Source organism: Leuresthes tenuis, unplaced genomic scaffold (assembly GCF_036924035.1).
Source record: "Leuresthes tenuis unplaced genomic scaffold, fLeuTen1.0.hap1 SCAF_9, whole genome shotgun sequence".
In the NCBI taxonomy this organism is placed as follows: Eukaryota; Metazoa; Chordata; class Actinopteri; order Atheriniformes; family Atherinopsidae; genus Leuresthes; species Leuresthes tenuis.
Genome location: NW_027325363.1, coordinates 3,148,118 through 3,160,546, shown reverse-complemented (window position 1 = coordinate 3,160,546; position 12,429 = coordinate 3,148,118). Strand labels below are relative to the sequence as shown.

General features: G+C 43.9%; 1 protein-coding gene across 1 annotated transcript; it reads left to right on the top strand.

Moving 5' to 3' along the window:
- The first annotated feature begins 5,480 nt into the window (after positions 1-5,480).
- LOC140313907 (mRNA decay activator protein ZFP36L1) lies at positions 5,481-8,475 on the top strand. The gene is made up of 2 exons (XM_072391892.1): positions 5,481-5,798; positions 6,451-8,475. Exons 1-2 carry the CDS (start codon positions 5,745-5,747, stop codon positions 7,648-7,650), a joined length of 1,254 nt encoding a protein of 417 aa, XP_072247993.1. The 5' UTR covers positions 5,481-5,744; the 3' UTR covers positions 7,651-8,475.
- Positions 8,476-12,429: the final 3,954 nt, after the last annotated feature.

Sequence of the window (12,429 nt, the reverse complement as noted above, 5' to 3'; positions counted from 1 at the left end):
CAACAACATTAAATATCAGAGTCGACACAGCTTCTGTTACTCTGTACAAAGCAAAAAGTATGGAAAATACTAATTAAATAACATTTCTGCATTTACTTACTCCAAAGCCAAATATATTATATGTTATGTCTCATAAATAATATGTTTTCTCTTGTCAGCTTTATTTAATTTGTTAATATAGGCCAGCAACACATTCAACAGTTGGGAGCAGGATAATTTAGCTGAGAAGGATAAAGTAAAACTGAGTAATAATTAGAATGAAGTTATTACAAACAGGTGATTGTAATCATGATTTGGTCCAAAAGCAGCATTGGTGAAAGGCTGAGTCTGTGAGGGCGCCAGGATAGTCAGGGGCTCGAATGGGAGGGGATGCTGATACATTTCACACCTTCATTTGGTTTAGTGCACTTTTGAAAGTGGACCTGAGCGCCTGGACAACGCTTACAGCCAGGTTACAGAAAAAAAGCGTGAGGAAGAAGAAAGCCCGGCTCATCGACTGGCCAGGAGCGATAATGGAAATCCACCCCATTCAGCCGGGTTGTTCACAACAAAAACAAACAATGCAGCAACACCAAGTTTATGCAGAGTTGGGGCTTCTGCTTTTCCTTTGGTGCTGAAAGCTAACTGCTACTACATCTGCCCATGGGACATTTTCCAACTCTTTCTTTGTTTACGTCTGTTTGCTTCGTTTATTTCTATCCAAAATGCACCGCGCTCTACGTCACTTCCTCTCTTTAGTTCACTGGAACTGTGACTTCACTGTTTGCATTTCCCACTGGAAGCGAACCGAAAGCCATGTTTCATGCGGATGAGTTTGGTCTGCACCAGATTAGCTTTCACACCTGCACTGCATCAAGAACCGTCATTCATCAGCAGCTGATAGAAGCACATGGACAAGGGATTACTGTGGAAACCTTTGTCAAGCACCACAATACAGAGTTCCATTCACAAGCTTTACTGTGCAGAAAAGAAGCCTGATGTTAACCTCGTCCAGAGGCGGCGTCCACTTCTCTGGGCTCGGAGGCGTCTGGGATGGACCGTCACACGGTGGAAACGTGTGCTGTGGTCAGACCCATCAGTATTCCACATCTTTGCTGGAAGAAATGGAGCAAAGAGCAGAAGCAGCATCCAGCCTGCTGTCAGCAACCAGTCCCTGCAGCCAGGCTCTGTGATGGTATGGGGTTGGATCAGGGGGCAAAGCTCATTTCCACTTCTGTGACGGCAGCATTAATGCAGAAAAGCTCACTGAGATTTTACAGCAACATATGCTGCCTTCAAGGCCACATCTTTTCCTGGGACGTCCCAGCATTGTTCAAGCCGACCATGGAAAACCACATTCTGCCACATTCCAAAGGCCTGGCTGAGGAAGAAGAGGTACGGGTGCTGGACTGGCTGCCTGCAGTCCTGACCTGTCCCCAGCAGAGAATGATGGAGAGCTTTGAAACAAAAATGTGACAACAATGACTCTAGACAGTACCTAGGATGGGTTTGCACGAAATATCTGGAGTTCATTGAGTTCTCTGCAATGAATTAAAGTAGAAGTAAAGCATTTTTTACTTTTTCTGACCCCGTGAAAGAACAAACCAGTTCTTATGAGGTGGTCTTCTGTTTGTCAGCATGTTTTAGTCCATAATGCATCTGATGCATTGTTAAATGAAACTTAGATTGGCCTGAAATGCATGTTGAATGGACAGATTGCATCAGGGGCCCCCTCCCCACAAGCCATTTCAATATCAGAAGGGTGGGAATCTGCCACAACCATCACCTGTAACTGAAGTAGATGATCCGACATTTCCACTCAATTAACACCAAGTCCGGCCAGCTGTGCCGTGCTGAGGGAGGAGCAAGGCGCTGTACTCCTCTTCATAGCTACTTGTGGCACTTTAATGTGCGTTGAGAGATTTTGTGAAAAAAGTGCGCTGCTATTTGAGCATAATACCCATTAGGAACCAGTTCAAAGAAGCAAACTTGGGCTAAACTCTACAAAGAGTCACTTAATGTGTATAGGAAGCTCTCTGAACTGGATGTAAGCTGAATTACACTGAGTGAGTCCATTAACTGCTCGTGTTATAGGTTATTAGTTTAACCACCATAATTACACTGAAGTACAGCAGCTACACAAGAAAAGACCCCCCCCCCCCCCTGCTCAGACCAGCACATACACAGGCACTCGCACACATCCCGCAGCCACAGACAGTTATGCTGGTTTATGTAAAAACAGATTCAGTTGCTGTGTCACTCACAAGGCCAGACCACACTACCAAAGGGAGGGGGGTAACTGATTCAGAGGAGGGCAGTAACAAAGGAAAGAGGCAGAAACAAGGAAATAAAAAGCCTGTTACAAAATCAAGCAACCACAGAGAGGAAACCACACTGTTTTACAGTTTTTAACCCTTTACACACGTTCAACAGTAACGAACTGTGGCAGTGAGACGTTGTGATAAGACACGAGCTGTCACTCAGTTCTTAGTGTCCAAGCAATCCAAACATCAGACATCTGACTACGCTGCAGGCAAATTTTGGAAATCTTGATCACGTAAAACAACAACATGCAGCCACTCCCTTGTTTTCAGATTGCCTTTTACTCTGTGATGGCAAACAGTTGGAAACAACCTCATCTTTGCTCAAGCAGCCACAAAAGATAACTGCTGACTTTCGTCTTCTGGTCAACTGGTGGCGACTTTGTGGGTATTTGAATCCTCACCTGTTAAACTTCTCATGTGAGCAAACCTGCTTCTTGTATGTTTTAAATACCATCCCCTTAAACCAGCACCTCCTTTTCTCTCTAAAATCCTAAAAGCCATTTAGGAAAAGTTCTTTTTGAAGTAAGCCGAACATGGGAGGAGAAAACTAAGTTAACTTAGTGAGAATACAGTCATATCTTCCAGATAATGTGTATTATTTGACAAGATTTGTTAGTCTTAACCACACGAGTCCCACAAACAGCAAAACAAAGCAAAGTTAAAACCTCCTGTGTGTAGAATTTAGACTTGAATGTGCTTCACTCCTTGGATCATCAGCTAAAGACACTTTCACACATGAAACGCTGACAAATAATACGATAGGAAGTAGGAAGGTGCTGAGAAAAAAGCGCCCTGGTCCCTTTCTGCAAACAAGCTAGCAGCAGTTTATTCACTCAACATGTGAATAAATAAATAAAAAATAGCACTGTTCAAATGACCGATAACAAATAACAGCAGTACCTACGTTTTTTTTCTTAGTATCAGTGCCAAATAAACCAGAGAAAACTGTTTAAAAGTGTTCGAGGTGCAGCTGAAGCTCCTGTTCTGTCTGTCCATGTGTAAATATCCAACTCCACTGACAGGATGCTTAGCTTGATATAAACCTTCATGACAAAACAACATGTTATGAGAAAACTGTAACTCGAAAAGGGCTTAAAGAGTTCTGTCAGTTGGTGCAGCATCTCCTCGGGTGAAGTAAAAGATCAACTTAAACCCCCCGTAAGGATGACACTGACTTTTCAATAAAAGGTCAATAAAGGAGCTCTTTGGGGGAAACAAACAAAAAGAGCAGTCTAAAGGATTGGAGAAAGCAATATCCATGGCATCTTATGAGTAACTCCTGCACTGTGCAACTGATATCTGCAGAAACCGACCTTCGGACAGTCCTGTAATACCACTGTGTACCACTAAATGGGACATAAGCCACGTCTTGTCTGCCGTGGAAGGGAAAAAGAGGATGAAGCAGTTGGGAACACTCACTGTTAACAGAACTTAGCATTTTTCTAGACGATTTTTCAGTTAAAATGGAAGAAGGCCTGTGTAATGAACAGGTAACAGATGACGTAGAATTACCCCCCCCCCCCCCCCCCCCCCCTTCTTGTACAATCTTAATGGAAACACGCAGCTCATCTGGTAAAACTGCCCCTTGTGGTGATCATCTTTGCAGATCAAAGTTACAAAATGCACCTTAAAGTGATATTTTCAGCTTCTTCCATCTGGCAGCAAGAAGTTTTATACAACTACTATGTGTTTGGCACAATAATATGAAATGTTATTTTATCATTTATATACCTCAAATGATGTAGTTTCCAGTCTTGGCTCTCTCTGCCTTTTCACAGACATCCCTGAATGAAGCTGTGAGCAACATTAATGGGAAAGTGACCAGCGTCTGAATCACTGACGCTTTAACAGAATGAAGAAACCTTTAATGTTGTCTGAAAAAAGCTTCTAAAGCCACGTTGAACTTTCTGCAAACACAAAAAACATGTAATTTACACCTTTTTAGCACACAGAACTCAAACCTACATGTATGTCCAAGCCTCTGCGGACATGTATCAACAGCTGGAGCGGGAAGTCGCCTTAAACAGGTGACACCTTCTGGGACTTTCTCATTGTCGTGTAAAACTTGGAGTACAACCATGAGCCTAAGTTGAAGGCAATCCTGTGACTTTCTGAAATCTGAATTATTCAGGAGGCATCAACTGGCTTTTGAATGAATTTGCATTTCAACACAATAAACTCTGAAACATGAAAACGTCTCTGCTGAGTCACCACTCACTCCCTCACGGGCCAGAACCAGCTCTTATCTCTTATAGATGTGAACGTGAAACGGTTTTAATGTTGACATTAGCAGCTCTTGCTTTCCTCACTTTTAGGAATTTAATATTTCCAGTAATCCTGATCGTCCTAATTTCACTCCAACCTCCACTCAGGAAGCTGGGCGTGTTGCTGTGGGCCCTTTCTGGAATATTCACACCCCGTTTTCACCTGTGGGTATTTTGGAGCTTCATGTCAAATAAACTTTGGACTGAAGCAGACAACAGATGTGAAAGCCGGAAACTAACAGAGACTAACTGACAAACGGAGACTAAGTGAAAGGGTTTGAGATGCCTGCATCCATAACTGATGATGAATCATGATGACACACTGAAAGCACAAAAGCTTGTTTCTACATCCCAGTGTGTGTGCGTTTAAAGCAGACTGGGGGGGGGGGGGGAAGCATCCCAAAGAGTCCTAAAAAACTTTTGTTAATGTTAACTCGAATTTAAGTACTGATGAATTCTGGTAAAGTCAGATCCCAAATGTTCATTTAAAAAGAAAATAAAAGATGAAATGAAACCACGTGGAAGTTTTTCTTCTCCATTTAATTTCAGTAGTTTTAAAGTATTTTCTAAACTTTTCGGGATTTTAAAGACTATGTTTGGAATTTGCAAGACTTGTCACTTGCTCTTCTGCTATACTGAGCCAAAACAAAGTTGGGGCGGCCTGTTAAAGAGGAAGAATGCTCCTTTAAGGATTTGGTCATGAATGGGTAGAAAAGTAGCTTCATTCAGCCTCCTCCTCCTCTTGCTGGGCCCACCCTGCCCCCTAGCACACATCTACAATGCAGGACCCCACCCCCCAAACACAGACACACATTAACGCACATTAACACGCACATGCTCTGTGGCCTGCCCCCCCGAAGCACTCGGGCAGGGGGTGGGCGCGTATGGGTGGGTTTTCCCGGCTATTTAAACAGATTCCAGCAGATGGTTGAGGAACTTTCCTCCTGGACACACGTTTCTCAACTCTTGTCCACGGACTTGGCTACACTTTTCTTCTTCATCTCTAAACAACTCAACACCACTGGAACAAGAACAGCCCGTGAAAAGATTTGAAGTTTATCCCAAACAGATAAACCTGTTCATCTTCATTTTGAGAAAGCTGTGTCCTCCCCAGCCGTTCTCCACTGTGGGAACAAGCGTTCAGCTCCTTTACTCAGCGAGGACGGTGCAGTGAATCATGCCCTCCGACTTTCTTACACCTTTCCTGGAACTGGATGAGGAGTTCTGCAAGGTAACGGTCAATGATAGCTTCAAACTTTTTTATGTTTTACAGCAGCCGACTGTCTGTCTCCTGTGGGATCAGCTTTAGTTTATCCACTTGGGTAGAAATAATGAAGCAATGAAAAGTTACAAAACTAAAACTCCAAAAGAGGAAGAAAGTTCTAAAGTCGTATTATTGTTTTAATGAATGTGTATAACCCATTTTTACTATAAGTGGTTCATTTGCAACTTATTGTTGTTAAGAATTAAGGATTAAATAAGTTATATGTTAGGTATTTTGGCTGTAATTGGGCTCAAGAATATTTAAATATGGTTGGACAATAATCTTAAGTAAATTAAATTTTATGTATGCGCTAAATTATAACAAATGTCATCTCAAGGCACTTCAAAGATACAATCCAGTTCAAGTCAATTAGAATCCAGTTCATTGTTATGCAATTATAAAGCAACTGAGAGTAGAACTGTGAGAATTTTGTTCTTTTTCTTTTGACATGGATGAAGTTACACTACAAAACGTAATTTAATGTAAACTTTCATCTAAAACTTCTGCACGAGTCCTCAAGCTTATTTTCAAGAGCGCTTCTGTTGGTCTGCAGTTTTTAATTCCCTGTTCAGCTGGAAAGGTTGCAGAGGTTCACGTATTTTCTTCTCTTGTGAAACAGAGTTTTCGGAGCCTGGACACGACAGATGGCTCATCCAGCAGCTTGCAGCAGCAGCACAACCAAAGAGTTCTCGGCTTCCAGAGACGCCATTCCCTCTGCCCCGTGACCCTCCCCAACTCCAAGTTCAACAGCAGCAGCGGCCCTGAGGTGATAGAGTCAGCATGCTGGGGCCTCAGCCTGGCCGCCAACCAGCAGTGGAACCGAGATGGTCAGCTTCCCCGCTCCTCACTCAGCCACATCCCCTTCAGAGTGGACCGCTCTGTCAGCATGATCGAGGGGAACGTGGGAAGCAGGGAGGACAAGATGTCCAACGTGTCCCCACCACTGCTGCTCCCCCCTCCAGGCCTGTGCATCAGCAACACCTCTCTTGGCTCCACCGCTTCCCCCTCTTCTTCCAGGCCACCGGGGCCACCACCTCACATATCCACCCGGTACAAGACAGAACTGTGCCGCACCTATGAGGAAAGTGGAGCCTGTAAGTATGGCGCCAAGTGCCAGTTCGCTCACGGCTTGGACGAGCTGCGGGGCCTCAGCAGACACCCAAAGTACAAGACGGAGCCTTGCCGTACCTTCCACACAATAGGCTTCTGCCCATATGGGGCCCGCTGCCACTTCATCCACAACGCTGACGAGCTGCAGGCCGCCAACGCTGCTGCACCTCCTCAGAAGCAGAAGCTGAGGCCTCCCCTGCTGCGGCACAGCCTCAGCTTTGCAGGCTTCTCCTCTCCCCACACCTTCCAACCGGTAGAAGAGTCGCAGCCCTCCTCCTTCCTCTTCACCCGGGCATCCTCTGTCAGCCCTCCTCCTTCCTCCACAGGGACCCCCGAACTCCTTTCCCCTCTCTTTCCCGAACCAGGAGCACTGAAGCACTGCCACTACCCTTTCTCTGGCGTTGGGGACCTGGCAGGGGACTGCGGGGACTCAGCTCTGCGCTTCTATGCTGCAGCCGACTCCACCAGCAGCAGGTGTCACGTGTCTAACTTCACCTCCAAAAACATTGCGTTCCACCTCCCCCAGCAGCTGCCCGCCTCTTTGAACAGCCGCTCCGGCCTTCAGCGCTGCTCCTCGGCCGACTCCCTCTCCGAGGAGGGCTACACGTCCTCCTGCTCCCTCAGCTCTTCCTCCAGCGGCACAGAGTCACCAGGCCTGGAGGGCCGACGTCTACCCATCTTTAGCCGCCTTTCTGTTTCAGATGAATAGGGAAGGGTTTTACTGTAGGGCTGAGTTTATTCAGGGATAGAAAGTCGAATTGTTTTTATTCTGTGACTCTGATGTGATAAATCTAGACAAGTTGCAAAGGATTCAAACTTTAGGTTTTCGGTTCCTTCCTAAATCCAGCCAAGTAAACGTACTAATCTTTGTGCATATTGCATTTCTCACCCAAGCAGTTGTAGTGCTGCTCAGTGTTCGTCCAGTTTTAGCTGACTTCTTTTCTGTTTTATTTGTAGGCTTTTTCCTTTATGCCATTGTTACTGCTGTATACTGTTGTATACCCATGTTTAACAGGGTGGAAGGTTCTGTCTGAGAACTTCCTTAGTCCCTGATTACAGAAAGATTTTGATATTCCTGCCGTTTGCCCCTTATGACTGGTGTGCTGCCAACTAACAAGAGAGATGCTGCATTTCAAGACAATAATTCCTCCTTCTACAAAGCCAGCTTGCAGCACATCTCCGGTCATATTTCGGGCTCCAACTTGCATCGAACCAAGGTCTTCCTCACTCAAGACAAAGAGGGCTGAATAACTGTATGCTGTCACTGATTGATTAATAGATTGGTTGTATGGCTGTGGCCACGTGATTGTAATTGGCAGCCATTTTAGCTGCCTGGCAAGGATCCAGCCGAACTTAAATAGCACATGTGTAGGCAACCCACTGACTCTAGTTACCAAAGCTAATGTTAGAGTTCTCCTAACCTACTCATACTGTTAACCCCTAGCTTTAGCCACGACAGGTTATATACAGTGTTACGATTATTACTAGCTTAACACTTTTTATACCTATTTATTGCTTTTTTGTATGTTTTTTATTTTTTATTTGTGATTTTTGCATTTTTTAAAGGGGCCCGAGAAATTACGCTTTAACAAGGAGTTATTTTGCGTCTACCATCTGCTTGGTTCATGTAAACTGGTAGCTTTAAGAAGGCTTGTGGAGAGGAGAGGGAGGGAGTAAGACAAACATTTTTGGCATTCTGTATTTATGTTGCCTTATTGGCTAATAGGCCTGGCGGAAATCAAGACTCACTGGGTTTTCACATCACAGGCAGTGTCTCAAACATCTGGGTGATTGGCTGCAGGTGTGAGCTCACAGTGAGTCTGCTCTCCTCTCCGTTTAGCCTCACTCCTCCCGACTGTAATGACCTTTATTTTTTTACGAAGCAACATGGTGGCGAAAGAGTAGCTCCTGCCTATCTGTATCATCTTTTCTTGAAAATATTGTATAGTTGATTTGATTTGTCGGACTTGGCTCCATGACAATGTGTTTGTAGGTCGACTTCTGTTGCACGCTAGCTAGCTGGCCGACTCTCAGTGGCAGGTGAAATCACCCGAGCTCAAATGAAATCAGGCAGGTTTTCTTGATTGTTTTTCCTCATGAAATCGACTCCACCTGTCCTGACGACGCCAGGGAAGCTTCTTGTTGCTGTAGCTTACTGTTGACTTGAAAGCAAGATGTTTTTTTTTTTACTTTTGTTAACTTAAAGTCTTATTTATTTTCATCTTAAAGCAAAACCTATATTGTGTTGTTTGATATTGTGTTCTATGTTTTACATAATTTAAGTGCATCTATTGTTTACATTCCAGCGGTTATATTGATAACCTTGCTCTTTATCTTAATATATATATATGTGCATCTTTATTACAAATAAAAGTTTTGAAAAAATAAGAGCTCAGTCTTGACTCTGATTGGACTTTAGTTGTACAGCAATGTTGTGTGTGATTTATAACAACAAGAAGATAATCATGCAAAGGAGAAGAAACCAACAGCATGGATGATTCATAGGTCAGTATAAAGTGGATTAACAATGAAAAAAGCACATTCTTCTGAAACTGTTCAGGAACTACACTAAAATGAGTGAAGAAGCAGCCAATGGCCAAAGAAAAACTTCAAACAAAGACCTCAGAAAGCCGACAGAAAGTGCTTAAGACCACAAAGATTACAATAACGTCTGGGTGCTTGGAAGGAAATACAAAGAAACAAAGAGTTGGATCAAGACTTCAGCACGGCGCCGTAATTAAGACAAAGCTGGAAAGGTTTTCAGAATATGATGGGAGGGGGAAACATTTGACAGGTGAGTTAAAGCTGGTGAGCGGAGTCTGACTGCAGTGGAAACTTTGGTTACGTAAGTCGGAACTGCAATAAATCCCCGGTTTTCTGTGTAAGATGTGAGCCTCGGGTCAGGTACTAATTACCTAAAAAACTACAGATGCTGAGCAGGAACCTTGTGACGGAAAAACATTGATTTTGGCAAAGTGTTCCCACAAGAACCTTCTTAAAATGCAACCTTTACGATCATCTCTGTCTCATCGGCACACAAAAGAGACAAAGATTAACTCTTTCTCTTAATCACGTTCACGGAGTCTCCGGACCCTCCCTGTTGTGCGCGTGTGTTTTTGTGTGTGTGTTGTGTTGTGTGGGAAGAGGAGTGAGTTTTGTTGCAACTCGCCTGAACAGACCAATTTAGGGTGAGTGACACTGAGGAGAATGTTTGGGCAACAGATGCTCGAACAAAGACTTTCCAGCACACAATGGGACACTGAGATACTTGTGACTGATTTCCATCTATTAGCACAAAGTGGAGCAGAAGTTGAGGTCCTCCCCTTTGAGGGTGTGGGTGTGTGTGTCTGTGTGTGTGATTTGTTTTTGTCGAAATGACAACTTTAGATACATAAAATGTGTTATCCAGGTAAAAGATTAAACACAACTCTAACAAAGTGTAAAAAACTAAAGAATGACAGAAACTAAACTGGTTTGATATTCATTGTTTCTTTATATAATATACGTACATTTTTCTGTACTCATCTTAAACTGCTGGGAACATCTAGAGATGCTTTCTTAACTGAAATGATCAGAAGATGAGAAAAGAAACGGAGCTTTTCTGCATCCATCACAGGCAAAAGAGGCAGTTAGGTTCCAGTGTGTGTGTTGGCATTCAGCTGTGGGCAGGCCGAGGATTTCACTGTGGTAAATGAATAACAGTAGAGGGAAGATGGAGCAGACTCCCACAACCCCCATGGATACTTACCATTCAATACCCTTGGCTGTGTGTGTGTTTGTGCGCATGAATGTGTGTGCTTCTGTAAGACCTCAAAAAGGCCAAGGGCCATGCCTGCGCAGCCCCTCGACCCCTCCCACCCCTCCTGGTCATGCAGCCCCATTGTGAGTGCCTGCTTTCCCTTTTCAGCCTAACATCTGTATGCTAATGCGGCTCAAAGGGAATGGACTGGAATAAGCCTGGGAGAGAGGGTGAGGGGTGGCCTCCCTGTGTGTGGGTAGCAATGGGTGGATAAAGTGCTTTGGGAGAATTCAGCAGCAGGGAAGGGTTTGTGCCGGGCTTAGAGAGAAGAAGAAGAATGATTCGGTAACGGGCAGCTTAGAAGGGGAATAGATGGGGTCGAGAAGAAGTTTCAGGGAGGTGAGTTGGAGTGTGTGCAGAGCTCCCTCTGATCATATGACAAACACCACACAGATAAAACAAATATATACCACTGAAAACTGATGATGACCTCCAGCTCACCACATTTGCAATGCAGTTATTTAGCTGCTGCAAACACACAGAGTGTATCTTTAATGTAATTGTGTTAAACCACTGAGTTGGCAGTCCTTCCCAAACTTAATGTAATCTACGCAGAATTTTATGTCAATAAGAAAGAAGATCTGGTCCCTGCAAGGTCTAAAACTAAGGTACATAAAACTTCAGAAGAACAACACCACATCAGCCAAATGCAGAAGAATTACATGAAAACTAAGTGAACCCTTACTACTTTCATATCAATTAAAAGGTAAGTAGCAGCCAGGTGCCGCTAAACAAATACACTTCTTTAACTGATCATCAGTCAGTGTGAGCAGCTCTATAAAAGCAGGAGTTCTGTCAGTTTTCAGGTGTGTGTTAACACGATGCCAAGGAGGAAAGACATCAGCAATGATCTTAGAGAAGCAGCTGTTGCTGCCCATCAATCTGGGAAGGGTTATAAGGCCATTTCCAAACTACCTGGAGTCCATCATTCTACAGAGAGAAAGATTATTCACAAGTGGAAAACATTCAGGACAGCTGTCAATCTTCCCAGGAGTGGACGTCCCAGCAAGTTCACCCCAAGGTGAAGAAGCCCAGAGCTACATCTCAGACTCTCCAGGCCTCAGTTAGCATGGTAAAGGTTAAAGGTCACCCCAAGGTGAAGAAGCCCAGAGCTACATCTCAGACTCTACAGGCCTCAGTTAGCATGTTAAAGGTTAAAGGTCATGACAGCACAGTTAGAAAAAGACTGAACAAGGATGGCTTGTTTGGAAGGGCTGCAGGAGAAAGCCTCTTCTCTCTAAAAAGAACATGGCAGCACAGCTTAGGTTTGCAAAGCTGCATCTGAACAAAGCACAAGACTTTTCAAAATTCTCAGATTTCTGTAAATGCAACATCAGATTTTTTGCTGCTGTCCCTCTGATGGATTTGTTTTGTTTCTGCAGGATGAAGATGGTCCGTTTCATTTGCATTGAGAGCTCCTTTGATTGCATGTTGAGGGTTCACAGCAAAAGCTTCCAAATGCAAATGCAACACTTGGAATCAACTTCAGGCCTTTTACCTGAACTGAAGGAGAGAAGATAAAGGAATGCCTCACACCCGTGCATGAAGCAATGTTTGAGTCTATTGTCCAGTTACATTCGAGGCACTGACAAAGACAGTTTAACATATTCAATGGATGTAAGTAAAAGGATGAAGCCCCACCCCCCCGCCAATGTGAAGGCCTTTAAATTAAAGTTGGGATTCTATATA

Bases quoted from the DNA above. Each gene is read 5' to 3' on its own strand.
- LOC140313907 (XM_072391892.1), top strand. From the start codon at position 5,745: ATGCCCTCCGACTTTCTTACACCTTTCCTGGAACTGGATGAGGAGTTC. The intron at 5,799-6,450 runs GTAACGGTCAAT...CTTGTGAAACAG, and splicing joins TGGATGAGGAGTTCTGCAAG to AGTTTTCGGAGCCTGGACAC.